Source organism: Triticum aestivum, chromosome 3A (genome assembly GCF_018294505.1).
Source record: "Triticum aestivum cultivar Chinese Spring chromosome 3A, IWGSC CS RefSeq v2.1, whole genome shotgun sequence".
In the NCBI taxonomy this organism is placed as follows: domain Eukaryota; kingdom Viridiplantae; phylum Streptophyta; class Magnoliopsida; order Poales; family Poaceae; genus Triticum; species Triticum aestivum.
The window spans coordinates 165,414,005-165,440,251 of record NC_057800.1 but is presented as its reverse complement, the minus strand read 5'-3'; the positions used below and the strand labels follow the sequence as shown (position 1 = coordinate 165,440,251).

At 47.0% G+C, this 26,247-nt stretch overlaps 2 protein-coding genes across 7 annotated transcripts; one reads left to right on the top strand and one right to left on the bottom strand.

Annotated features, from left to right (window-relative positions):
- The first annotated feature begins 565 nt into the window (after positions 1-565).
- Positions 566-6,103, top strand: LOC123060818 (putative ubiquitin-conjugating enzyme E2 38). 5 transcript variants are annotated; one of them, XM_044483665.1, is made up of 8 exons: positions 566-862; positions 1,498-1,600; positions 2,111-2,137; positions 3,081-3,325; positions 3,405-3,468; positions 4,219-4,358; positions 4,452-4,589; positions 5,602-6,103. In XM_044483665.1, exons 2-8 carry the CDS (start codon positions 1,531-1,533, stop codon positions 5,866-5,868), a joined length of 951 nt encoding a protein of 316 aa, XP_044339600.1. In that variant the 5' UTR covers positions 566-862; positions 1,498-1,530; the 3' UTR covers positions 5,869-6,103. The 5 variants fall into 5 exon arrangements, with proteins under 5 accessions (XP_044339600.1, XP_044339596.1, XP_044339597.1 ...); XM_044483661.1 differs by having other exon boundaries at positions 576-862; positions 4,452-4,763; XM_044483660.1 differs by having other exon boundaries at positions 680-862; positions 1,459-1,600; positions 4,452-4,763.
- Positions 6,104-6,293: 190 nt separating this feature from the next.
- On the bottom strand, positions 6,294-10,010 carry LOC123060816 (serine/threonine-protein kinase AGC1-7). Of its 2 annotated transcripts, none has more exons than XM_044483658.1 (3): positions 9,660-10,010; positions 7,496-8,412; positions 6,294-7,354 (listed from the first exon to the last, which is right to left on the bottom strand). In XM_044483658.1, exons 2-3 carry the CDS (start codon positions 8,404-8,406, stop codon positions 6,478-6,480), a joined length of 1,788 nt encoding a protein of 595 aa, XP_044339593.1. In that variant the 5' UTR covers positions 8,407-8,412; positions 9,660-10,010; the 3' UTR covers positions 6,294-6,477. The 2 variants fall into 2 exon arrangements, with proteins under 2 accessions (XP_044339593.1, XP_044339594.1); XM_044483659.1 differs by having other exon boundaries at positions 7,496-8,406.
- Between the last annotated feature and the right edge of the window lie 16,237 nt (positions 10,011-26,247).

Sequence of the window (26,247 nt, the reverse complement as noted above, 5' to 3'; positions counted from 1 at the left end):
CTTTTTCCCGAAAAAGAGAAAATGTTTCCATTTTCCGTATCCACGTCCCGTCTTCTTCTTATCTCGTGCTTATCTTGCTATATAAACCCGTATATATATACATGGAAAAAGGAGTCGCGGGCAGGCTGGCACTTTCCACTCCTGTATGCACGCGAGATTCCCGGCCTTTTAACCTAGCATAGCACAGAGGCACGCACAGCACAGGTAGTAGGTCCTATGGCCGTAGGAGGAACGCAGGCTACAGATCACATGCCGGATTTCGCCATTGTCGCTTCCTTTCAGAGTCTCAGGGAAAAGGAAGGGCTCCCAAAACGAGCAGGAGAAGAGAATCACCGGACGCGCGCCCCTGATCACGGCCACGATGCCAAATATGCGTATGGTAACCCCGGCTTGCGGTTGCAGAGGGGGACGCGGTGCACCGTGCTTGGGGCCGGTCCGTCTGGTCTGGTCTTGCGGGGCGGAGGCGGGGCAGGCAAAAGCGCCGGTTGGGGCCGAGCTTTGCCTCCCCGGCACGCAAGCGCCCTCCCCATCCGTGTGGTGTGACCCCGGGTTCCCCTCCCCGCAAACCCGGGCTCGGGCTCGCGCACGGGCGCAGTTGGGCCACTAACAGGTGGGCCCGAAAGCAAGTTGGCCCACCTGTCAGTAACCCAACTGCGCCCTGCAGTACGTCAGGGGAGCCGAGTCCCCCTGACCGGCCGTCTCCTCCCCCTCCTGCACTCTTTTTCTCGCCTCGCTCTTTTTCTCGCCTACTACTGGCGACTGCACCACTACTACTGACTGTTCCCCTTCGGCGCTTCCCTTCCCTCCCCTTCCCCGGCGACCGGTGTCGGCGCCAGGACCGACGGAGCAGGCGAGGGTTCCGGTCTGCTCCTCCTCCGACTCCCTCCTGCTCTGCTCTGCTCTGTTCTCCTCCGTGATCGTGCTGGTTTGCTCGCTTCTTTCTTCAGTACCTCGCGATGGTGCTCTACTCTTTTGATTGATTGTGCGATCTGGGGAGGAGGAGGGAGGGGATGCCCCCGAGATTCTGCAATCATCTTTCGGTTTCTTTCTGGCCTTGTGGAGTTATTGTCATGATGCGATGATACTCTTTGCCCCCATGATGTTTTGTTTTCTTTCTCTCTCCTGCGGTGTGATGTTCTTGCGTGCTTTGTTTCGTTTTGTCTGTTGCTGGGTTTGGTCGTGTCGTGGGTCCATTGGCCCGACCATGGCGTCACTCAGGCACTGATTGGAGTGCCTGGGTTTTGTACTACATAAACAACTCACTGGGGCCGACGAACATGAGTTCTTCATATATTATATATATATAAAGCGGAAAGGAGAACAAGAAATCAACTAAGTGGGAAAAAAAGTTCCTCCTGTCCAAGATTATCATGTTCTTCACTTCCATGCATATGTCGTTCATGCGCATGCGTCGATTTACCTCTGTTATCCGCCTAATTGCGTCATCTTTCTTTCTAGCTGTTGGTTCCAAATCCAATGGCGTTTCATGCTTTTCAGGTGCTTTCTCTGTGGCGTGGATTGGATTAGAGGATGGTTCTCAAGAAGCTGCTTCAATTCTTTGGAGTTGGCAAGAAAAAGAAGAAGAATTCCAACAAAAAAGGTGATGATGTACCTTCCCTGGTTAACTTGGTTTATTTCTCAGCGGGGGGTGCGCATCACATGATCACTGGATGCTCCTTGCCCTCTTTAAAACAATAACCTGGTTTGTCCAATGGTGGTCTCATCCGATAACCATGTGTTTCTTTTTTTGGGTAATGATGATGCATGTGTGTGTTCTTGGTGAAACTGCATACCAATGGGGCAGTCGTAAGTTGTTGGAATAACAGAATAATTAGAGCCTGTTGTATGGTCCAGGTAGTTATGTCAGGATGCTTAAATCTTTATACACTTATTTGTCTTGATTGTGTTGGACCTACTCAAGTATGATATCATTGATAGAATCTGAATGCTACTATGTTATAGTTGGATATAAACTGGCATATGAATGCATGTCTGTGATGATCGACGATGTTTTGGAGTTTGTTATATCAAACCAATTACTTGTTGGAAAAACATTTTATAGAACTTGTTATTTCCCTGAATGTTCTAATGAATGGTTCTATTTATGCAGGCAAGTCCATCGACCCTCTTTGGCAAGGTAGCTTCGGATGACCAATGTTAAATTTTGAAATGTTCTGTTTGTGCCTCCTGATTGGTTTTTTTATTTTTATACTTTAAATGGCATCTGATAGTATCTGAGAAATATCTATTACAATTTATTTTTCACTTGCAGTACTGATTACAGCCCTCAAATGGGTATCTGAGTTGTGACTCTTGACTATAAAATACTTATGTCATTCTTACTACATGCGAAAGAAGATGCACGATGCAGCTACTTCAGTGGTTGTACTTCCATTATCTGAAAAAAAATGCAGCCTCTTAGAAATATAGGAGTCTGTATCACTGGTTTCAGGAAGCAATTAGTTTAGTGCTCTGTGTAAACAAGGGCTGGATGTCAGGGATATACTACATGTATTGTTTCATGCTTGAGGAAATTACAACTATTAGCTTAATGTTATGTAGATTTTACACTGTACCATTCCTTTATGGCTTCTTGCTTTCACTAAATTTAACATGACATTTAGCTGGCTTTCATTAGGAATGAGAGCAGGCATTAATGAAATGGCATTAACCTGTCGTTGAACTGGTAGAGGTTTCAGACCAATTTTAATGAAACCTTGATGTTAGTGCTCCCAGCAAAGAAATACTTTACAATTGGCAGGGATAGCACCATTAAGAAAGCTGATAACCAGCTACTAGTAAATTTTTGGAATGTGTCTTTTATCCTTGATGATGGGCAATCCATGTGATGGAGGAACCACATAGGCATTGTTGCTGTGGCCCCCAACGAGATGAGTGATCTTGGCTGCATTAGATGGGATCCCATCCTGTACAGGCTTGTTCTTCTTCTAAATTAAAATGCCGTAGTTGCTAGTGCCTGTTGGTCGAGTTTCTCCCCCTCTGTATCTGTCCAAAATTCTAAAAGTATGTACATATGTGGTGATAACATTCATACTTAGGTCATAATCTTCTGAATTCAGGTGCTAGTGCTGCTCCACACTCCACTGTAAACGTCCTTGCAAGTAACATTCTTTTGAATCCCTGTTCAAGTGGGTCTGGTAATGTGTTGTCACTGCAAAAACATGAACCTGAATGTTCAAGTAACATCTCATCGGCGATAAAGGCAGTAGATGGATCTGAGAACGAGGATCACAAGTTATTTAACCAATTTGACGTTGTTCAAGATTACTCTGACCACCACTATGCAAAGACCTCAACAGGGAAGGTATGCTATGTCCTTTTTTGAACTCTATATCTATTGGGTTCAACTGTGAATTAATTTCCTGCCACCAATATGTGAACAGACGAGCAAAGATTGGACGAAAACAATCCAAAATGAATGGAAGCTTCTACAGAGAGATCTACCTGGTCGGTACATATATTTCTTTATGATTGGAGTATATAATTTTTATCATCCAACTATCATGACATTGACGACGAATACTGAAAGCATCCAATGGTCCTTTATTATTGTCATCAAACTGTTGTTTGTGCTAATTATATCTAATTTATTTGACCTGCTAAATATAGTATGCTAAATATTTGTTGACTTCAACGTAGTATCACATTCACAACACCGTATCTGAACTTCATTAGGATATGCTCATTGATTCTTCTAACTTGATTGAGTTGTGTGTGCTTTAACTAATGTCCCCCCAGTGGAAGAATTCCTTGATACCATTTTTGTATGTACTAGTGTCCCCCCAGTCTGTAACTATAGAAACTTTAATGAATGGTACTATTGTTTCCATATAGGCATCGTTCTCTGCATTTCTTGGCCCTTTTCTGGCAACATCTAGTATGTACACCGGGGTTTAGGTGCACTCCTGCAATAAGCCCCTAAGACAACAATTAAAAAAGTCATGATTATTTTAGAACTCCTTTCCTATCATATTGGATATACCGTGTCAGATAGTATCATTCAATACTTGGAGAAGAATGGGAAAAATGGAAAAAATAGTAACTGTTAAATCATGTTGGCATATCACTAACCCTAACCTAATTTGTCAGCGACTCATGTCATATTTGCACTGCAGCCTTTCTTTTAGAGGATTTACACCTGAAATCACTTTTTTATTAATAAAAACGTGGGTCTCAATTTGGTTTCAAATTATGCAGGATCTATATATGTTAGAGTTTATGAGGACAGGATTGATCTGCTAAGGGCTGCTATTGTTGGGCCTTCTGGAACTCCATATCATGACGGTCTTTTCTTCTTTGATGTTCGTTTTCCTCCTGAGTACCCGCGATGTCCACCGGTAAGTTGGCACTTCACACCCACCTTCCCCTTCTTTTTCAGATTTATCACCACAAATGCAATCTCTTAACAATTACCTATCCAATATGCACAGAAAGTGTACTACCATTCAGGTGGGCTTCGACTAAATCCAAACCTGTATGAGAGTGGAAAGGTGTGCCTTAGCCTGCTGAACACTTGGTGGGGTTCTGGATGTGAGAAGTGGAGCAAGTCGAATTCCACCATGCTGCAGGTGTTGATCTCCATCCAGGGCCTTGTGTTGAATGATAAACCATATTTTAATGAGCCAGGCTACAAAAACACGGTTAATACACCTCTTGGTGAAAAGCATTCCATGGCATATAATCAGACTGCATTTGTACTATCCTGCAAGACTATGTTGTATTCACTTCGGAAGCCTCCAATGGTAATTACAGAACCCTCATTTCTTGCCATCGTAAATAGATGTCTTGGTTACTCTTCATGGCGTAAAAGAAGATTCTCAGTTGACATGGTTACAAAATTGCTGATACCCGTCCTTAAAATAAACTGCATAGATGCATATTGGGTTAGAATAAGCTCCGACGATACATAAGTAAATCAAAATCTTTTGTGTTATCATTTTTTACGATGAACATGGAAGCATATCTTTTTTATTCTGAACAATTTGAGAAACAATCACAGATTACTGGGACGCCCTAATAGCTAAATTTTGTTTCTGTTGTAACAATTGTACCTGCCATCTCCTTAATTCCTTTTTAACTGTGATAAGTCAGCTCTGTAACGTTAGACAATCTGCACCCATAGAGAGAGGAGTTGTTTCTTGTGAGTTGTGACATGAAATTACCAACTTCAAATTTTCCACATCTTCATAACACCTTATATTTTTATTAATGGAATGTTGAACAAATAGAGCAAGAAAAATGTGTTTCTGAAATATCACCACCATTGCGCACCAGTATTTTCTAAAGAAAACCGAGGTCCCATCCCAAGTGGAACTGGTTTGTACTCCCTCTGTTCCTAAATATAAGTCTTTTTAGAGATTTCAATATGGACTACATACGGATGTATATAGACATATTTTAGAATGTAGGTTCACTCATTTTGCTCCGTATGTAGCTCATATTAGAATCTCTAAAAAGACTTATATTTAGGAATGGAGGGAGGTAGCACATAGCAAAAAATACATCCTTCAGTTTTGTACCACATGTGCATTGTTCTTCATGCCACCGAATTCATTCTTACAAGCCTTTCACCTGGTGCAGCATTTTGAGACCCTTGTCGTGCACCATTTCCACGAGCGGGAGCGTGCCATCCTGGACGCATGCAGCGCATACGCGTCTGGCATTATCGTCGGATCATCGGTCAGGGATGGCGCGAAGTACGCCTGCGATAAGTGCTTTGCCGGTTTCAAGAAGTCTCTGGATGCACACACCGAACTTCTCGCAAAGGAGTTGGCTAAGAACAGAGCTCAAGCGCTGGAACTGAAGGGAGACACGCCAGCTGCAGATGAGATCGCGTCTACCAGCTAGGGTTCTTGGGCTACCTGACCATTGCTAAATTCACCTACTTAGGGAGTAACTCGGAAGAAAAAGGGTGTGTAAATCACAATCCACACGAAAGTTATGGAAGAAGTCCAGGGGTGGTGGTATAACTGTAGATGAATTGGTCGTAGTTTAGGCCGTTTCTGGAAGATGAAATTTCGCCACGTTATATGTCTACCTCACTTTGTGATTTTATACATGCTTGGTGCATGAGGTGTTGATAGCTTCAGTGCCTCTGGAAGTGTGAATAGAACATGTGCCACTTTTATGACCACTAGCAAAATAAAAACAAGGAGGCAAAACAAAAGGATATTACAAAACTTCAGTCATGTGCACAATCTTCAGCTTTCAGGTTAGAAAGATAAGCAGACATGTCTAATCTAATCTAACTATAAAAGAATGTCTGCATCTCACAAAACTTGATAGTTCAATTAGCAGCCGTTAGCAAATGAGACATCTCATCAGGTATATAACGGAAATCACAACAGTACAGTACAGTACAGGAGGTTTATACAGTGATATAAGAACACGGGGTATCTGTATCTGTATCTATGGTGTCCAGTAGTCCTACAAGCACTCAAAAAACCCGATGCAGCTCTAGAAATACTCGAACTGGCCGGAGCCCGTCTTGGCTGCCGCAACAGCGCCCGTCGACAAGCTGCTCAGAGTGGTGCCAAGGCCACGCTCTGCCGTCTTCTTCTCTTTGCCTAGGTACTGCCTAAAGTCGACGGGGTCCGGCACCGACGGCGGGTGAGCGCTCCTGACGAGCGCCCAGTTCACCCCCTCGAAGAACGGGTGCTGCTTGATCTCGGTGGCGCCCCTCTTGGTCGCGATCCTCTTCTGGGGGTCCTTGGTCAGCAGTCCCCGGATGAGGTCCCGCGCGACGTTGCTCACCGGCGGGCTCTCCGGGAACCGCAGCGGCTGCTCCACCACGTTGCTCAGCGTGGCGCGGTTGCCGTTGCCCTTGAACGGTGTCATGCCGTGCAGCAGCTCATAGAGGAAGATACCGAAGGTCCACCAGTCCACCGCGCTGCCGTGGCCCTCCCCTCGGATGATCTCCGGCGCCAGGTACTCGTGGGTGCCGACGAACGACATGGACCGGGCGTCCGTCGGCTCCGCGTTGAACTCCATTGTCTGCAACCCGTGGAGGCTGAGGTCCGACTTGGTCTTGTTGCGGTTCCTCTTGCTCATGCTCATGCTCAGCATCCGCGGGAAGAACGCCGACGGCTGGATGCACCCGTTGCTCATGCCCTCCGTGTTGGCCAGCCCTTTCTCGATGCCGTTGGGGCCTGCGTGCACCGACGACGACTTGACGAGCATCGGGCTCACCGAGCACCGCAGCGACAGGTCGAAGTCGGACAGCATGATGTGCCCCCCGTCTCGGACGAGCACGTTCTCCGGCTTGAGGTCTCGGTACACGATGCCTAGCATGTGGAGGTACTCCAGTGCCAGCAACACCTCAGAGGCATAAAATCTAGGCAAAAACAACCAGGGAAAGAGAATTATGATGAGCAATTGAGTTATATATGTGTCATCGCACAAACACTGAACCGAATCGAGTACCAATAACAAGGTTGTACTAAATACAATAATCTGAACTCTGAAGTGAACCAACCTGGCTGCTTGCTCGGAGAAGTGCTTGTTCAGCTGCTTCTGCCGAAGCGAATGGAGATTACCGCCGCAGCAATACTCCATGACAAGGCAGTAGAACTTGTCTGTCTCAAAATGAGTGTACAGCGTGGGCAGGAAAGGGTGATCGAGAAGGCCGAGTATCTCCCTCTCTGTTTGCGCCCTGATCAGCTTGTTCCTGCTGATGAGTGATTCCTTGTCCATCACCTTCATCGCGAAGAACGTGTCTGTGCCCCTGAGCTCCACAAGGTAAACACTGCCAATGTCTCCGTATCCAAGGCGCTTCAGAAGTCTAAAGTGGACTAGGCTGAGAGGGGAGTCCCTGGAGGTGGCCAGCTGGACGGCCTCCCATCGGCAGTCCCCTCCGGTGTGATGCTTGACATGGCCGGAGATGCAGCTATCCAAGCTGTTACTTCTTGGACTGTCAGTGCTACCTTGACGAATGGTTAGAGCGGAATCACTAAGTTTCTCTGGTGTATTACTGTTCATGCCTCTGGATGCTGCTTTTGTTGGTGTCAGCACAGGGCTCTCCGCAGGATTAACGAGGCGTTTTGTCATGTGGTTTGGGTTTCCTTTGTCAGCAAAATCTTCTTTCTTGGGACGTGGTTTCTTATCCGAAGGGATCTGCGAGTGTGCAGCCTGTTTGGATGCTGTGGATGGATTGGCTGAGACACCTGGTTGATTCCGGTCTAAGGCGCCATTGAACGCTGTATTTCCACGAGTGCTGAAGTCCATTGGGATCTGCGAGTGTGCAGCTGGTTTGGATGCTGTGGATGGATTGGCAGACACACCTGATTGATTCCGGTCTAAGGTGCCATTGAACGCGGTATTTCCACGGGTGTTAAAATCCATTTTGTCATTCGCAGTGTCCAGTTTGTTGTATGACCTGGAGTTCATCTGAAACTTCACAAAATAGTTTATTATTACAGTAAGAATGTGCAATAGTAGAACCATTTAACGCTAGAAATAGAATTTGGAAGACCAAATGGTGCATTATAATTCCAAACAAAACAACAACTTCACAATGATCATGATGACTACTTCCTCCGTTCCTAAATATTTGTCTTTCTAGAGATTTCAACAAGTGACTACATACGGAGCAAAATGAGTGAATCTACACTCTAATATATGTCTATATACATCCGTATGTGGTAGTCCATTTAAAATCTCTAAAAAGACAAATATTTAGGAACAGAGGGAGTAGTCATTAGTCAACTTCCCAGGAAGAAATAAAAAAACTGAAGAACTTTTTTGCTGTCATAACCATTGCTCTAATTCTGTATTCCTGGGTAAAGCCTTCTCATATGATACATCATTTTGAAGACATATACATTGTTTTAGACCGACAATGTCTAAAGTGATAATAACGCATTACCTAATAATAATGAATTTGTACAAGAATGAAAATACAATTGTATTGATCATTAATTCCAAATGCTTATATTGACATTGTTGCCTTAATAAGCTGTATACAAATGGACATTGTTACCGTCCTCAAACTATCACATATGCCATTTTAAAATAAACATATCCATGAATATGCAAGAAGTGTAATTTAGAGACAGAACATGCACATACAGACCAGTCAACTATATGAAGTCATGTATCTCCTAGACTCCTAGCTCAGAAGTTACACATTTGTCTGTCATGGTATTACATAACAGTCACGGACAGGCATACATATGTAGAATACGATTATAAATCCGTGAGCCGTTATCTGAAGGTGTTTAAGTAGTAAAATTGGCCTAGCTGGGAACTGTATGCAGTACAGCCCTCTTTTGACTTTCTCTGAACATAACAACGCTGTGTCAAACTGGCATGTGATCGTGCCTGATCATGTATGCAAGCACCGAACAATCGCGAAGGTACATATTCAAAACCAATCAAAATTGAAGCGCCAAACCAAGCAGACATGTATTTCACACCTTGCATTTTACAACGCATTGGAATTTATTGATCTATCTACTCCCTCCGTTCCACAATACATGCCTTCCCTCTGTCAAAATATAGATGTATCTAGACATGTTTTAGTATATAGGTACATTCATTTTTGGACAAATGAAAGTCAAGTATTTTGGAACGGAGGGAGTAGCACATTGGAACAGGCCAGCAGGGGTGGCTGATCGCCGGGGGAAGAGGCACAAACCAACCTGGAGTGGATCAGATGAGGCGGACCAAGCCCCGGCGGCCCCTGCAAACGCCACGGCAAGGCACCGTCTGGAAAGGGGGCAGACGCGAGGTCACCCTCCCATGGGCGGGGAGGCGGCGACGGTGGAGGTGGTTGTTTCGCGGGGAGGCGACGGGGCCTGGAGAAGGCTGGGGTGGGACGGGGAAGGCGCGCGGGAATGGGTGGAGAGGAGGCATTGCTAAATTTAACAAGGAGCACGCGCTGGCGCGGCGGAAGTGGGATGGGGAGGCGGCGGGGAGAGGAGGAGGAAGGGGTCGAAAGAGGTGACGGCCGGGGCGGCGTTTCCCAAGGCGGGCCGGACTGCGGAAGACGAGCCGGCACTTGGAACGGTGTGGTGTGGTTGCGTGATTTTGAGGTTTGGAAATAAACTGGGAACACGACATGTCTCAATTTTTTTTTTTTTTTGTATTTTCAAAAGGGGGTTAGAGCATCTGCAGCAGTCTCCCAAAAAATATCTCCCTATACAGGTGTGTGCCCTTGTAAACCTTTCCCTATAGTTAGAGCAACTCCAACGGACCGATCCAAACGAACAGCGATTTTGTCCGCTTTTTGTCCGTTTGGATCGGTTAGGCGGACACAAACGTCCACTTCCATATTTGAGTCGACGTATGCGTCCAACGCTCACCCGACCCATTCTGATGGTGCTAAATCCTATTTGGGCAGTGCTACGCGTCCGCCGGGTGATAAACCGATAAGATCAGCCGCCTCGGCAACCGTCGGATGCCATCCAAAATAGCCGTCCGATCTACCGTCCTAGCCAATTGGGCGCCTTCGCAACAGCTAGTTTGTTGCGCTCATGGCTTTGCAACAAGGACCTTGTTGCGAAGGTCCACTGAGACAGCACCACTGCCTCGCCATGGACTGAGTAGCTCGGCCATGGAGCATCCCCGGCCACTGGAGTCGTCACGCCTCCTCCAAACCAGCACCCCGGGCATCTGCCGCTACTCCAGCACGACAACGATGAAGTCTTACACCAGACACTCCTCTGGCGATTTCTGCAACCGAAGCTATGTTTCTGAAACATGTCTCGTGTTGCAATACTTGCCCTCGTACGCTCTGACGCGGGGTGCTCATTCTGCGCTTTCTGCAGCCGGGGCTATGTTTCTGAAACACTACCCTTGTTGCAGAAGAGAAAATATTCATCGTCGAACCATTTTTCTTCTTTCTAAAACAAGACCTCTATTGCAGAAACTTTCTAAAACTAAACCCTGTTGCCGAAAGAAAAACTTCACCGCCAAACACCTTTTTTCTTTCTGAAACAAGATCTCTGTTGCAGAAAGCTTCTGAAACAAGACGCTTGTTACAATAAATAAATAAATAAATAGTTGCACGAGACTTGTCGCCAGTGCGAGCGCTCGATCAAAATCAATCCGACGGCTACGCAGGCGGCGGATGTTGTGCATGCATCAGCCGGCTGAAGGTGAGTGTTTTCCTATTTAAAATAGAAACAACTTAATTAAATATTAAAGCCGGTCAGGAAGGCCGGCGAGAGTCCACGCGTCCACATTAGCATTAAATAAAACTAAAAATAAACTAAACTACGAGGTGGCGCGTTGCCCTAGGCGTCGTCCTCGGGGTTGGTGAAGTCGATGAGCGTCGGCGCATGGCCGGTCCAGGGGAACGCCGTGTTCCAGGTGGCGGTGATGTCGGCCGCGGGCAGCTGTGCCGCCTCGGGCAGAGCCGGTGAGTGGGGACTGTGCAGCCGCCTGTGCAGCCGCGGCCTGGCGCGCCTCCTCCTCGGCCTCGCGCTGCTCCTCCTCGAGGTCGCGCTCAAGTATCTCCTTGTACTCACCGCGACGACGCTCCTCGGTCAGCCGTCGCTGGCGCCACGTCTCGAGGTACGCTGCCTCCGGTGCCGGCGTCCTCTCCATCCAAACCGGTGGCGCGGAGACCCACTCGCGCACTACTCCCGTCCAGGAGTAGCATTCGTTAGGGGGCGGCTCCGGCTCGGCCTTGACGCGGCGTCGGGGAGGGGACGGCGGGGCCACCGGCGGCAGCACGCAGTCGCCTGCCGCGAAGAGGGCAATGGCCTGCACCATGACTGCCTTGTACCAAGCCTCCTCTTCCTCCACTGCCTCCACCCTGCACCGCTCGTCCTCCTCGCTCTCCCGGTAGACGGCCGCAAGGGCCGCCTAGTAGGCGTCCTCCACCGCCTGGTCCTCCTCGCGGATGACGAGCGGCGGCGGCACGTTGCGGTCGACCTCGCGCACGCTGCGTCGCCTTGCCTCCTCGTGCTCAAAGGCGAACCACCTCACCCAGTTGGGCGAGTCGGTTGCGTAGGCGAGGTCGTGGCGCTGCTCCAGCGTCAGCATCGCTCGTCGGCGCCGCACCTCCTCCGCGTGCGCCCTAGCCGACCGCGACGACGCCGACACTGGGATCCTCTCCGGATCCAGATGCCAATCGTGCGGCAGGGTGGCGTCGAGGTACGGGAGAGGCACGCGGTGCTGTCAGCACCATTCCGCCTGGTGCACTGGCACGTTCACGCGCTACCTCTGCCGGCGAGCCGACACCGGCGGATGCGGGAGGAACTCTGAGGGGAAAGGGATGGCGGGGGCCTTGCCCTTGGCCTTGCTACTGCTGGCACCGAAGAAGAGCCCCATCTCACTGTGGTGGTGGTGGCTAGGGTTTGCCGGCGACGGGGAGCAGAGCTTGCTAGATGTTGACGACAATTGGGATGAGGACGGCCTCGGTGCACGGTCGGCATAAAAAAAGACGACCGTCGTCGCTGACGCGTGGGCCCAAGGTCATAAATTAAGCTGGCCAGGTTGGCCACGGGCGGTTGGACGACCGCCAGGTGGGGCCGCGGCGGACACCGAGAAGGTGTGCGTGGCGTCCGTTCCGCGTCCGCGCCAACGCATTTGGGGCACAAATTTGGGCCGCAAATGCGTCGGCGTGAACGCGAAACGGACGAGATTTGGGTTTGGGTCAGCGCGTTGGACCATCACTTTTGCCCACACCGACCCAAACGGACGCATGCGGACGAAATGGGTCGCCCCATTGGAGTTGCTCTTATACCCTAACATATGAACCACATATGTCAATGACCAATTTATCTTCTTCTTCTCTCCTACATACATGTTAGACATCGACGGAGCTTCGGCGACCCGCGGAACTGTGCTTGCGGGAAGCGATGAGGCAATAGTGGTACGACATGGTGACGGAACAGGCTGCAGCGGCAGGTGTCGGTGTCAAAACTGGCAGATCTCGGGTAGGGGGTCCCGAACTGTGCGTCTAAGGATCGGAGGTAACAGGAGGCAGGGGACACGATGTTTACCTAGGTTCGTGCCCTCTTGATGGAGGTAAAACCCTACGTCCTGCTTGATTGACTTTGATGAATATAGGTGTAACAAGAGTTGATCTACCACGAGATCGTAATGGCTAAACCCTAGATGTCTAGCATGTATGATTATGATCCCTCTACGGACTAAACCCTCCGGTTTATATAGACACCGGAGGGGGTTAGGGTTGTACAGAGTTGGTTTACAGAGAAAGAAATCTTCATATCCGAATGCCAAGCTTGCCATCCACGCAAAGGAGAGTCCCATCCGGACACGGGGGAAGGCCTTCTATCTAGTATCTTCTTGGCCCATTAGTCCGGCCCATATCACATAGCCCGGACGCTCGGGGACCCCCTAATCCAGGACTCCCTCAGTAGCCCCTGAACCAGGCTTCAATGACGATGTGTCCGGCGCGCAGATTGTCTTCGACATTGCAAGGCGGGTTCCTCCTCCGAATACTCCAAAGCAGTTAGTCAAAAGAACTATGTTCGGCTCCGTATAACAGTCACAACCCTGAACCACAAGGGCAAAACACTTAAACAAAATAAGCCATGTCCATGGACAGCTTCTTCGGCGAGACATTATGTTCTTGCCTTATTATTATTATTATTATTATTATTATTATTATTATTATTATTATTATTATTATTATTATTATTATTATTATTATTATTATTATTATTATTTCGAACCGTTTTTAGCCTCCCGCTTCGTATTTCGAGGCGCGGTCCTCATTGACACGCCTTGTCAAAACAAAGATCGTGTCCCCTTATTACGGGATTCTCATCAATACGGGTTTGGGTAATCCAACTGTGCCATAAGCACGACCCCTTGGGCATAGGCGAGCTTTAAGGCTGGGGGGCTTGATATTCACTGCCTTTATAAGGAGATAAAGATTCATCTTTTTACCCCGCGCCTTCCTCCTCCTCAGCCCATCCGCCATTGAGCTCTAGCGCCCGAGTTCAATTCCTTCCGACCCCGGCAAACAGCCATGTCTGGATCTGGCGCTCAAGGCAAGTGGATGGCCTCCGTCACGGAGGAGAACATCCAGGAGCTCCGGGAAGCAGGGTATTTAGCCAAGGAAATCGCCCACCGGCTTCCGGCCAAGAAGCAGACCATACCTACTCCGGAGCCCCATGAGAGATTAGTATTTATTCCTCATTTCCTTCACGGATTAGGGTTTCCCTGTTGGGGAACGCAGTAATTTCAAATAAATTCCTATGCACAGTCAAGATCATGGTGATGCATAGCAACGAGAGGGGAGAGTATTGTCTACGTACCCTCGTAGACCGTAAGCGGAAGCGTTATGAGAACACGGTTGATGTAGTCGTACGTCTTCAAGATTCGACCGATCTAAGTACCGAACATACGACACCTCCGAGTTCAGCACACGTTCAACTCGGTGACGTCCCATGAACTCCGATCCAGCAGAGCTTTGAGGGAGAGTTCCATCAGCTCGATGGCGTGATGACGGTGATGATGATGCTACTGACGTAGGGCTTCGCCTAAGCACCGCTACAATATGACCGAGGTGGATTATGGTGGAGGGGCGCACCACACACGGCTAAAAGATCAAATGATCAACTTGTGTGTCTTGGGGTGCCCCCTGCCCCTGTATATAAAGGAGCAAGGGGGGAGGCATCCCGGCCCTAGCAGGGCGTGCCAGGAGGAAGAGTCCTCCTCCTAGTGGGAGTAGGACTCCCCTTTCCTAGTCCCACTAGGAGGGGGAAGGAAGGAGTGTGAGAGGGGAAAGGCAAGGGGGGCGCCGGCCCCCTTCCTTGTCCTATTCAGACTCAACGGGAGGGGGCACGTGGCCTGCCCTGGCCGGCCCCTCTCTATCTCCACTAGGGCCCAACAAGGCCCATTAACCCCCGGGGGTTCCGGTAACCCCCCAGCACTCCGGTAAAATCCCGATTTCACCCGGAACTATTCCGATGTCCAAATATAGGCTTCCAATATATCAATCTTTATGTCTTGACCATTTCGAGACTCCTCATCATGTCCGTGATCATATCCCGGACTCCTAACTACCTTCGGTACATCAAAACACATGAAATCATATTACCGATCATCACCGAACTTTAAGCGTGCGGACCCTACGGGTTCGAGAACTATGTAGACATGACCGAGACTCGTCTTCGGCCAATAACCAATAGCGGAACCTGGATGCTCATATTGGCTCCTACATATTCTACGAAGATCTTTATCGGTCAAACCGCATAACAACATACGTTGTTCCTTTTGTCATCGGTATGTTACTTGCCCGAGATTCGATCGTCGGTATCTCAATACCTAGTTCAATCTCGTTACCGGCAAGTCTCTTTACTCGTTCCATAATACATCATCCCGCAACTAACTCATTAGTTGCATTGCTTGCAAGGCTTATAGTGATGTGCATTACCGAGAGGGCCCAGAGATACCTCTCCGACAATTGGAGTGACAAATCCTAATCTTGATCTATGCCAACCCAACAAGTACCTTCGGAGACACCTGTAGAGCACCTTTATAATCACCCAGCTACGTTGTGACATTTGGTAGCACACAAAGTGTTCCTCCGGTATTTGGGAGTTGCATAATCTCATAGTCATAGGAACATGTATAAGTCATGTAGAAAGCAATAACAATATACTAAACGATCGAACGCTAAGCTAACGGAATGGGTCAAGTCAATCACATCATTCTCTAATGATGTGATCCCGTTAATCAAATGACAACTCATGTATATGGTTAGGAAACATAACCATCATTGATTCAACGAGCTAGTCAAGTAGAGGCATTCTAGTGACACATTGTTTGTCTATGTATTCACACATGTACTAAGTTTCCGGTTAATACAATTCTAGGATGAATAATAAACATTTATCATGATATAAGGAAATATAAATAACAACTTTATTATTGCCTCTAGGGCATATTTCCTTTAGTCTCCCACTTGCACTAGAGTTAATAATCTAGATTACATAGTAATGATTCTAACACCCATGGAGTCTTGGTGCTGATCATGTTTTGCTTGTGAGAGAGGCTTAGTTAACGGGTCTGCAACATTCAGATCCGTATGTATCTTGCAAATCTCTATGTCTCCCTCATTGACTTGATCGCGGATGGAATTGACGCGTCTCTTGATGTGCTTGGTTCTTTTGTGAAACCTGGATTCCTTTGCCAAGGCAATTGCACCAGTATTGTCACAAAAGATTTTCATTGGACCCGATGCACTAGGTATGACACCTAGATCAGATATGAACTCTTTCATCCAGACTCCTTCATTTGCTGCTTCCGAAGCAGCTATGTACTCCGCTTCACACGTAGATCCCGCCACGACGCTTTGCTTAGAACTGCACCAACTGACAGCTCCACCGTTCAATAAAAACACGTATCCGGTTTGTGACTTAGAGTCATCCAGATCAGTTTCAAATCTTGCATCGACGTAACCATTTACGACGAGCTCTTTATCACCCCATAAATAGGAAACATATCCTTAGTCCTTTTCAGGTATTTCAGGATGTTCTTGACCGCTGTCCAGTGATCCACTCCTGGATTACTTTGGTACCTCCCTGCTAAACTAATAGCAAGGCACACATCAGGTCTAGTACACAGCATTGCATACATGATAGAGCCTATGGCTAAAGCATAGGGAACATCTTTCATTTTCTCTCTATCTTCTGCAGTGGTCGGGCATTGAGTCTGACTCAACTTCACACCTTGTAACACATGCAAGAACCCTTTCTTTGCTTGATCCATTTTGAATTTCTTCAAAACTTTATCAAGGTATGTGCTTTGTGAAAGTCCAATTAGGCGTCTTGATCTATCTCTATAGATCTTGATGCCCAATATATAAGCAGCTTCACCAAGGTCTTTCATTGAAAAACTCTTATTCAAGTATCCTTTTATGCTATCCAGAAATTATATATCATTTCCAATCAATAATATGTCATCCACATATAATATTAGAAATGTTACAGAGCTCCCACTCACTTTCTTGTAAATACAAGCTTCTCCAAAAGTCTGTATAAAACCATATGCTTTGATCACACTATCAAAATGTTTATTCCAACTCCAAGATGCTTGCATCAGTCCATAGATGGATCGCTGGAGCTTGCACACTTTGTTATCACCCTTTGGATCAATAAAACCTTCAGGTTGCATCATATACAACTCTTCTTCCAGAAATCCATTCAGGAATGCAGTCTTTACATCCATTTGCCAAATTTCATAATCATAAAATGCGGCAATTGCTAACATGATTCGGACGGACATAAGCATCGCTACGGGTGAGAAGGTCTCATCGTAGTCAGCTCCTTGAACTTGTCGAAAACCTTTCGCAACAAGTTGAGCTTTGTAGACAATAACATTACCATCAGCGTCAGTCTTCTTCTTGAAGATCCATTTATTCTCGATGGATTGCCGATCATCGGGCAAGTCAACCAAAGTCCACACTTTGTTCTCCTACATGGATCCCATCTCAGATTTCATGGCCTCAAGCCATTTTGCGGAATCTGGGCTCATCATCTCTTCCTCGTACTTCGTATGTTCGTCATGGTCTAGTAACATGACCTCCAGAACAGGATTACCGTACCACTCTGGTGTGGATCTTACTCTGGTTGACCTACGAGGTTCAGTAGTAACTTGATCCGAAGTGACATGATCATCATCATTAGCTTCCTCACTAATTGGTGTAGGAGTCACAGGAACAGATTTCTGTGATGAACTACTTTCCAATAAGGGAGCATGTATAGTTACCTCATCAAGTTCTACTTTCCTCCCACTCACTTCTTTCGAGAGAAACTCCTTCTCTAGAAAGGATCCATTCTTAGCAATGAATGTCTTGCCTTCGGATCTGTGATAGAAGGTGTACCCAACAGTCTCCTTTGGGTATCCTATGAAGACACATTTCTCTGATTTGGGTTCGAGCTTATCAGGTTGAAGCTTTTTCACATAAGCATCGCAACCCCAAACTTTAAGAAGCGACAACTTTGGTTTCTTGTCAAACCACAGTTCATAAGGTGTCGTCTCAACGGATTTAGATGGTGCCCTATTTAACGTGAATGCAACCGTCTCTAAAGCATAACCCCAAAATAATAGTGGTAAATCAGTAAGAGACATCATAGATCGCACCATATCTAGTAAAGTACGATTACGACGTTCGGACACACCATTACGCTGTCGTGTTTCGGGTGGCGTGAGTTGCGAAACTATTCCACATTGTTTCAAATGAAGACCAAACTCGTAACTCAAATATTCTCCTCCACAATCAGATCGTAGAAAATTTATTTTCTTGTTACGATGATTTTCCACTTCACTATGAAATTCTTTGAACTTTTCAAATGTTTCAGATTTATGTTTCATCAAGTAGATATACCGATATATGCTCAAATCATCTGTGAAGGTGAGAAAATAACGATACCCGCTGCGAGCCTCAACATTCATCGGACCACATACATCAGTATGTATGATTTCCAACAAATTTGTTGCTCGCTCCATAGTTTCGGAGAATGGCGTTTTGTCATCTTGCCCATGAGGCATGGTTCGCAAGTACCAAGTGATTCATAATCAAGTGATTCCAAAAGGCCATCAGAATGGAGTTTCTTCATGCGCTTTACACCAATATGACCTAAACGGCAGTGCCACAAATAAGTTGCACTATCATTATCAACTCTGCATCTTTTAGCTTTAATATTATGAATATGTGTATCACTACTATCAAGATTCATAAAAAATAGACCACTCTTTAAGGGTGATGACCATAAGAGATATTACTCATATAAATAGAACAACCATTATTCTCAAATTTAAATGAATAACCGTTTCGCATCAAACAAGATCCAGATATAATGTTCATGCTCAACGCTGGCACCAAATAACAATTATTCAGGTCTAAAACTAATCCCGAAGGTAGATGTAGAGGTAGCATGCCGACTGCGATCACATCGACTTTGGAACCATTTCCCACGCGCATCGTCACCTCGTCCTTAGCCAATCTTCGCTTAATGCGTAGTCCCTGTTTCGAGTTGCAAATATTAGCAACAGAACCAGTATAAAATACCCAGGTACTACTACGAGCATTAGTAAGGTACACATCAATAACATGTATATCACATATACCTTTGTTCACCTTGCCATCCTTCTTATCCGCCAAATACTTGGGGTAGTTCCGCTTCCAGTGACCAGTCCCTTTGCAGTAGAAGCACTCAGTCTCAGTCTTAGGTCCAGACTTGGGCTTCTTTACTTGAGCAGCAACTTGCTTGCCGTTCTTCTTGAAGTTCCCCTTCTTCCCTTTACCCTTTTTCTTGAAACTGGCGGTCTTGTTAACCATCAACACTTGATGCTCCTTTTTGATTTCTACCTCCGCAGCCTTTAGCATCGCAAAGAGCTCGGGAATAGTCTTATCCATCCCTTGCATATTATAGTTCATCACGAAGCTCTTGTAGCTTGGTGGCAGTGATTGAAGAATTCTGTCAATGACACTATCATCCCGAAGATTAACTCCCAGTTGAATCAAGTGATTGCAGTACCCAGACATTCTGAGTATATGTTCACTGACATAACTATTCTCCTCCATTTTGTAGCTATAGAACTTATTGGAGACCTCATATCTCTCAATCCGGACATTTCCTTGAAATATTAACTTCAACTCCTGGAACATCTCATATGCTCCATGACGTTCAAAACATCGTTGAAGTCCCGGTTCTAAGCCGTAAAGCATGTCACATTGAACTATCGAGTAGTCATCAACACGCGACTGCCAGGCATTCACAATGTCTGCAGTCGCCAGCGCGGGTGGTACACCTAGCGGTGCTTGCATGACGTAATTCTTATGTGCAGCAATGAGGATAATCCTCAAGTTATGGACCCAGTCCGTGTAATTGCTACCATTATCTTTCAACTTTGCTTTCTCAAGGAACACATTAAAATTCAATGGAACAACAGCACGAGCCATCTATCTACAACAACATAGACATGCAAAATACTATCAGGTACTAAGTTCATGATAAACTAAAGTTCAATTAATCATATTACTTAAGAACTCCCACTTAGATAGACATCCCTCTAATCATCTAAGTGATCACATGATCCATATCAACTAAACCATGTCTGATCATCACGTGAGATGGAGTAGTTTTCAATGGTGAACATCACTATGTTGATCATATCTACTATATGTTTCACGCTCGACCTTTCGGTTTCAGTGTTGTGAGGCCATATCTGCATATGCTAGGCTTGTCAAGTTTAACCCGAGTATTCCACGTGTGCAAAACTGGCTTGCACCCGTTGTATGTGAACGTAGAGCTTATCACACCCGATCATCACGTGGTGTCTCGGCATGACGAACTTTCACAATGGTGCATACTCAGGGAGAACACTTATCCCTTGAAATTTAGTGAGAGATCATCTTATAATGCTACCATCAAACTAAGCAAAATAAGATGCATAAAGGATAAACATCACATGCAATCAATATAAGTGATATGATATGGCCATCATCATCTTGTGCCTGTGATCTCCATATCCAAAGCACCGTCATGATCACCATCGTCACCGGCTTGACACCTCGATCTCCATCAAAGCATCATTGTCGTCACACCAACTATTGCCTCCATGACTATCGCTACTGCTTAGTGATAAAGTAAAGCAATTACATGGCGATTGCATTTCATACAATAAAGCGACAACCATATGGCTCCTGCCAGTTGCCGATAACTTGTGTTACAAAACATGATCATCTCATACAATAAAATTTAGCATCATGTCTTGACCATATCACATCACAACATGCCCTGCAAAAACAAGTTAGACGTCCTCTACTTTGTTGTTGCAAGTTTTACGTGGCTGCTACGGGCTGAGCAAGAGCCGTTCTTACCTACGCATCAAAAACCACAACGCGGTATAGTGATTGCCTTTTGATATTTAGAAAGAACCCTGTTCATTGAATCCGATTCAACTAAAGCTGGAGAAACATACACCCACTAGCCACCTGTGTGCGAAGCACGTCGGTAGAACCAGTCTCGCGTAAGCATACATGTAATGTTGGTCTGGGTCGCTTCATCCAACAATGCCGCTGAATCAACAATCAACTAGTGACGGCAAGCAATATGTATATACCCACGCCCACAACTCCTTTGTGTTCTACTCGTGCATATGGCATCTACGCATAAACCTGGCTGTGATGCCACTGTTGGGGAACGTAGTAATTTACAAACATTCCTACGCACACGCAAGATCATGGTGATGCATAGCAACGAGAGGGGAGATTATTGTCTACGTACCCTGAACGCGGTTGATGTAGTCGTACGTCTTCACCATCCGACCGATCCAAGTACCAAACGTATGGCACCTCCGAGTTCAGCACACATTCAACTCGGTGACGTCCCAGGAACTCCGATCCAGCAGAGCTTCGAGGGAGAGTTCCATCAGCACGATGGTGTGATGATGGTGATGATGATGCTATCGACGCAGGGCTTCGCCTAAGCACCGCTACGATATGACCGAGGTGGATTATGGTGGATGGGGGCACCGCGCACGGCTAAAAGATCAACTGATTAACTAATCAACTTGTGTGTCTTAGGGTGCCCCCTACCCCTGTATATAAAGGAGCAAGGGGGGAGGCCGACCGGCCCTAGCAGGGCGTGCCAGGAGGAGGAGTCCTCCTCCTAGTAGGAGTAGGACTCCCCTTTCCTAGTCCCACTAGGAACGGGAAGGGAGTGGCAGAGGGGAAAGGCAAGGAGGGCGCCGCCCCCCTTCCTTGTCCTATTCAGACTCAAGGGGAGGGGGTGCGCGGCCTGCCCTGGCCGACCCCTCCCTCTCCACTAGGGCCCAACAAGGCCCATTAACCCCCGGGGGGTTACGGTAACCCCCCGGCACTCCGGTAAAATCCCGATTTCACCCTGAACTATTCTGATGTCCAAATATAGGCTTCCAATATATCAATCTTTATGTCTCGACCATTTCAAGACTCCTCGTCATGTCCGTGATCATATCCGGGACTCCGAACTACCTTCGGTACATCAAAACACATAAACTCATATTACCGATCGTCACTGAACTTTAAGCGTGCGGACCCTATGGGTTCGAGAACTATGTAGACATTACCGAGACTCGTCTCCGGCCAATAACCAATAGCGGAACCTAGATGCTCATATTGGCTCCTACATATTCTAAGAATATCTTTATCGGTCAAACCGGATAACAACATACGTTGTTCCTTTTGTCATTGGTATGTTACTTGCCCGAGATTCGATTGTCGGTATCTCAATACCTAGTTCAATCTCGTTACAGGCAAGTCTCTTTACTTGTTCCGTAATACATCATCCCGCAACTAACTCATTAGTTGCATTGCTTGCAAGGCTTATAGTGATGTGCATTACCGAGAGGGCCCAGAGATACCTCTACGGCAATCGGAGTGACAAATCCTAATCTTGATCTATGCCAACCCAACAAGTACCTTCGGAGACACCTATATAGCACCTTTATAATCACCTAGTTATGTTGTGACGTTTGGTAGCACACAAAGTGTTCCTCCGGTATTCGGGATTTGCATAATCGCATAGTCATAGGAACATGTATAAGTCATGTTGAAAGCAATAGCAATATACTAAACGATCGAATGCTAAGCTAACGGAATGGGTCAAGTCAATCACATCATTCTCTAATGATGTGATCCTGTTAATAAAATGACAACTCATGTCTATGGTTAGGAAACATAACCATCATTGATTCAACGAGCTAGTCAAGTAGAGGCATACTAGTGACACTTTGTTTGTCTATGTATTCACACATGTACTAAGTTTCTGGTTAATACAATTCTAGCATGAATAATAAAAATTTATCATGATATAAGGAAATATAAATAACAAATGTATTATTGCCTCCAGGGCATATTTCCTTCATTCCCCCATCCTTTCGTCCACGGCCTTATGTTTTACTATGGGCTAGATTTCCATGGTCTAGCCCCGAATTCCTTTCTCAACATTTCGGCGTTCATCGTCGTGTGTGAGGCATTCCTCTGCATCCCTCCCCACTTCGGCCTATGGCTCAAGGTCTTCAATGTGAAGCCAAAAGTGGTGGACGGTCAACACGCGGAATGCGGTGGCGCCATGGTGAGCAAGCTCCCCAACATCACTTGGCCCAAAGGCACCTTCATGGAGACCGTGAAGTGTTGGCAGCAGGGGTGGTTCTACGTCACGGAACCCCGTGACTCCACATGGGCCGCTCCTCCCGAGTTCAAGTCCGGGCCTCCACTGCGGCTGACATCCTGGCTCAATAAGGGCCTGGACTGGGCATCATCCGACGAGGTGACGATGCTGCAGAAGCGCATCAAGAGTATGGTAGACAAGAATACCAACCTTGCCAGTGCGATCCAGGTAATGCTCTTTCGCCGGATTCTCCCCTGCCAAGGCCGAACTCAGCACATGTGGGAGTTCGACCCGGCCGGTCCCCGGACCCTGCAGCGATTCTTCGGCACGAAGCATGAAGACATGTGGAAGCTGCTGTTCAAGACCCAAAAGACATGGCCGAACACGACCGATGACCTCGGCCTCGACTGTACTCATGCGTCATCTCCCGTAAGATTTCATGATAACTTTACTATTTGTAAATCCAAGGGGCATACTAAGCTTTCCATTCTTCCCACATGGCTGGACTAAGAAGGCGGAGCGGATTCACTGTCTGGCTCCGCTACCCGAAGACCCAACCATCCCTCTATTAGCGAGGATGCTGGTTCCGGTGCCATATCAGGTGTTGGAAAAGAAGGCCAAGAAGAAGGGCAAGGAGGCCAAAAATGGCCTCTGCTATAAAGGTGCTTCAGACGTAGTGTCCGAAGACACCGAGAGTCACTCCTCCCCTGACGAAGACGAAGGGGAGGAGGAAGAGAGTGATTCTCCCCTTTAGGGGGGAAAGAAGAAAAGGGGGGCTTCCGCGGATTTGGAGGCGGAGGCATCCAAGAAAGGGAGAATCTCCCTCACGGATGACTCCGAATCAGACGCCGATGAGTGGTGCCCCATGCCGAAGCCCCTGGTCGGATCGTAAATACCCCAAAGGCACTTGTACTTATATATCTATCTGGTTTTCTGTCTTGTGATTTTAATATACTAAATTGTAGTCCGGCTCGCGTCCTCCCCCAACAATCCTCATCTTCGGGGAATTCGCTGGATCAAAACATGATGGATAGCGGGTCGCCTCCACCGGCCTCCTCCCCCAAAGCTACAGACAATGCCGAAGTGTTGTCCCGAAGGACCCTTCCGGGCTAGGGAGAGGTGCGAGAAGCCGTCGAGGTGGTGCCAGAGGGCGATACCTCTGCTGTCGGAGACATGGGAGGACCGACCCCCATGGAGACTGGCGATGGGGGCCATGCCCAATTCGGCCCCCAATCGGACATTATTCCGGAGACCCATACGGTTCTGAAATCAGGTGAGCAGCCTCCTTCAAAAGAAGGGGGTGCGCCAATCCCACCGACGACCTCTGTCAATCCGGAGGCGCCGGATACTCTGGTGGAAGCGCTTCAGAGTGCCACCACTGTGGAAGAACATCGTACCCTTATGGGTACGGTGGTTGAAAGGGTTCGGTCTGCTAAAAGCAGATTGAACGAGGCCTACACTAGCCTTCTAAGAGGCTTTGAGGTGTGTAATGTAATATTTTAGCTATGTACAAGGAATGCCTATGTATAGATAGTAGCCGCCTGTAACGCCCCAAGACCGTTGCGCCAGGTGTCTTCCAGTTATCCGTTGTCCTTGCCATGTCATTTGCTTGCGTGTTGCATTTTGCCTTGTCATCATCCGCATTGCATCTGCATGTTTTCAAAACTTGCATCCGTCCGGGTCCCCCAGTTCTGTCCATTGTCCGTTTTGAGCCCACACATGCACTTGGCCTCTCATGTTCGAGCGCTCGGAGAGGAGCTACTAGGCACCTCAGCCACCCGGCGCCCGACCCCAACAACCCACCGTCATCGACTCGACAAGCACGACACCCCTCCGCGCGACCCCTTCCTATGCTACTCCTCCTTCCACGCCCTACTGCAGCTTCTTGATGACCCACAAGTATAGGAGATCTATCATAGTCCTTTCGATAAGTAAGAGTGTCGAACCCAACGAGGAACAGAAGGAAATGATAAGCGGTTTCCAGTAAGGTATTCTTTGCAAGTACTGAAATAAGTGGTAACAGATAGTTTTGTGATAGGATAATTTGTAACGAGCAACAAGTAACAAAAGTAAATAAAGTGCAGCAAGGTGGCCAAATCCTTTTTGTAGCAAAGGACAAGCCTAGATAAACTCTTATATAGAGAAAACAGCTCCCGAGGACACATGGGAATATTGTCAAGCTAGTTTTCATCACACTCATATGATTTGCGTTCGGTACTTTGATAATTTGGTATGTGGGTGGACCGGTGCTTGGGTACTGCCCTTACTTGGACAAACATCCCACTTGTGATTAACCTCTATTGCAAGCATCCACAACTACAACAAAAGTATTAAGGTACACCTAACCATAGAATGGAACATATGGATCCAAATCAGCCCCTTACGAAGCAACGCATAAACTAGGGTTTAAGCTTCTGTCACTCTAGCGACCCATCATCTACTTATTACTTCCAAATGCCTTCCTCTAGGCCCAAATAATGGTGAAGTGTCATGTAGTCGACGTTCACATAACACCACTAGAGGAGAGACAACATACATCTCATCAAAATATCGAACGAATACCAAATTCACATGACTACTGATAGCAAGACTTCTCCCATGTCCTTAGAACAAACGTAACTACTCACAAAGCATATTCATGTTCATAATCAGAGGGGTATTAATATGCATATAGGATCTGAACATATGATCTTCCACCAAATAAACCAACTAGCATCAACTACAAGGAGTAATTAACACTACTAGCAACCTACCAGTACCAATCACAGACTTGGAGACAAGAATTGGATACAAGAGATGAACTAGGGTTTTGTGAGGAGATGGTGCTGATGAAGATGTTGATGGAGATTGCCCTCTTCCAATGGGAGGAGCGTTGGTGATGACGATGGCGATGATTTCCCCCTCCTGGAGGGAAGTTTCCCCCGGCAGAACAGCTCCGCCAGAGACCTATATTGGTACCGCCAAGGTTCCGCCTCGTGGCGGCGGAGTTTCGTCCGAGAAGATGGCTTCTTATTTTTTTCTCACCGAAAGACTTCATATAGCAGAACATGGTCATCGGAGGGCCACCAGGGGGCCCACGAGGTAGGGGGGCGCGCCCAGGGGGGTAGGGCGCGCCCCCACCCTCGTGGGCGGGGTGTGGCCCCCC

Coding starts and splice junctions, on each gene's coding strand:
- LOC123060818 (XM_044483661.1), top strand. CDS start 1,531: ATGGTTCTCAAGAAGCTGCTTCAATTCTTTGGAGTTGGCAAGAAAAAG. Junction 1,601..2,110: donor GAAGAATTCCAACAAAAAAG/GTGATGATGTAC, acceptor CTATTTATGCAG/GCAAGTCCATCGACCCTCTT. Junction 3,326..3,404: donor CAAAGACCTCAACAGGGAAG/GTATGCTATGTC, acceptor ATATGTGAACAG/ACGAGCAAAGATTGGACGAA.
- LOC123060816 (XM_044483658.1), bottom strand. CDS start 8,406: ATGAACTCCAGGTCATACAACAAACTGGACACTGCGAATGACAAAATG. Junction 7,355..7,495: donor TTCTCCGAGCAAGCAGCCAG/GTTGGTTCACTT, acceptor GTTTTTGCCTAG/ATTTTATGCCTCTGAGGTGT.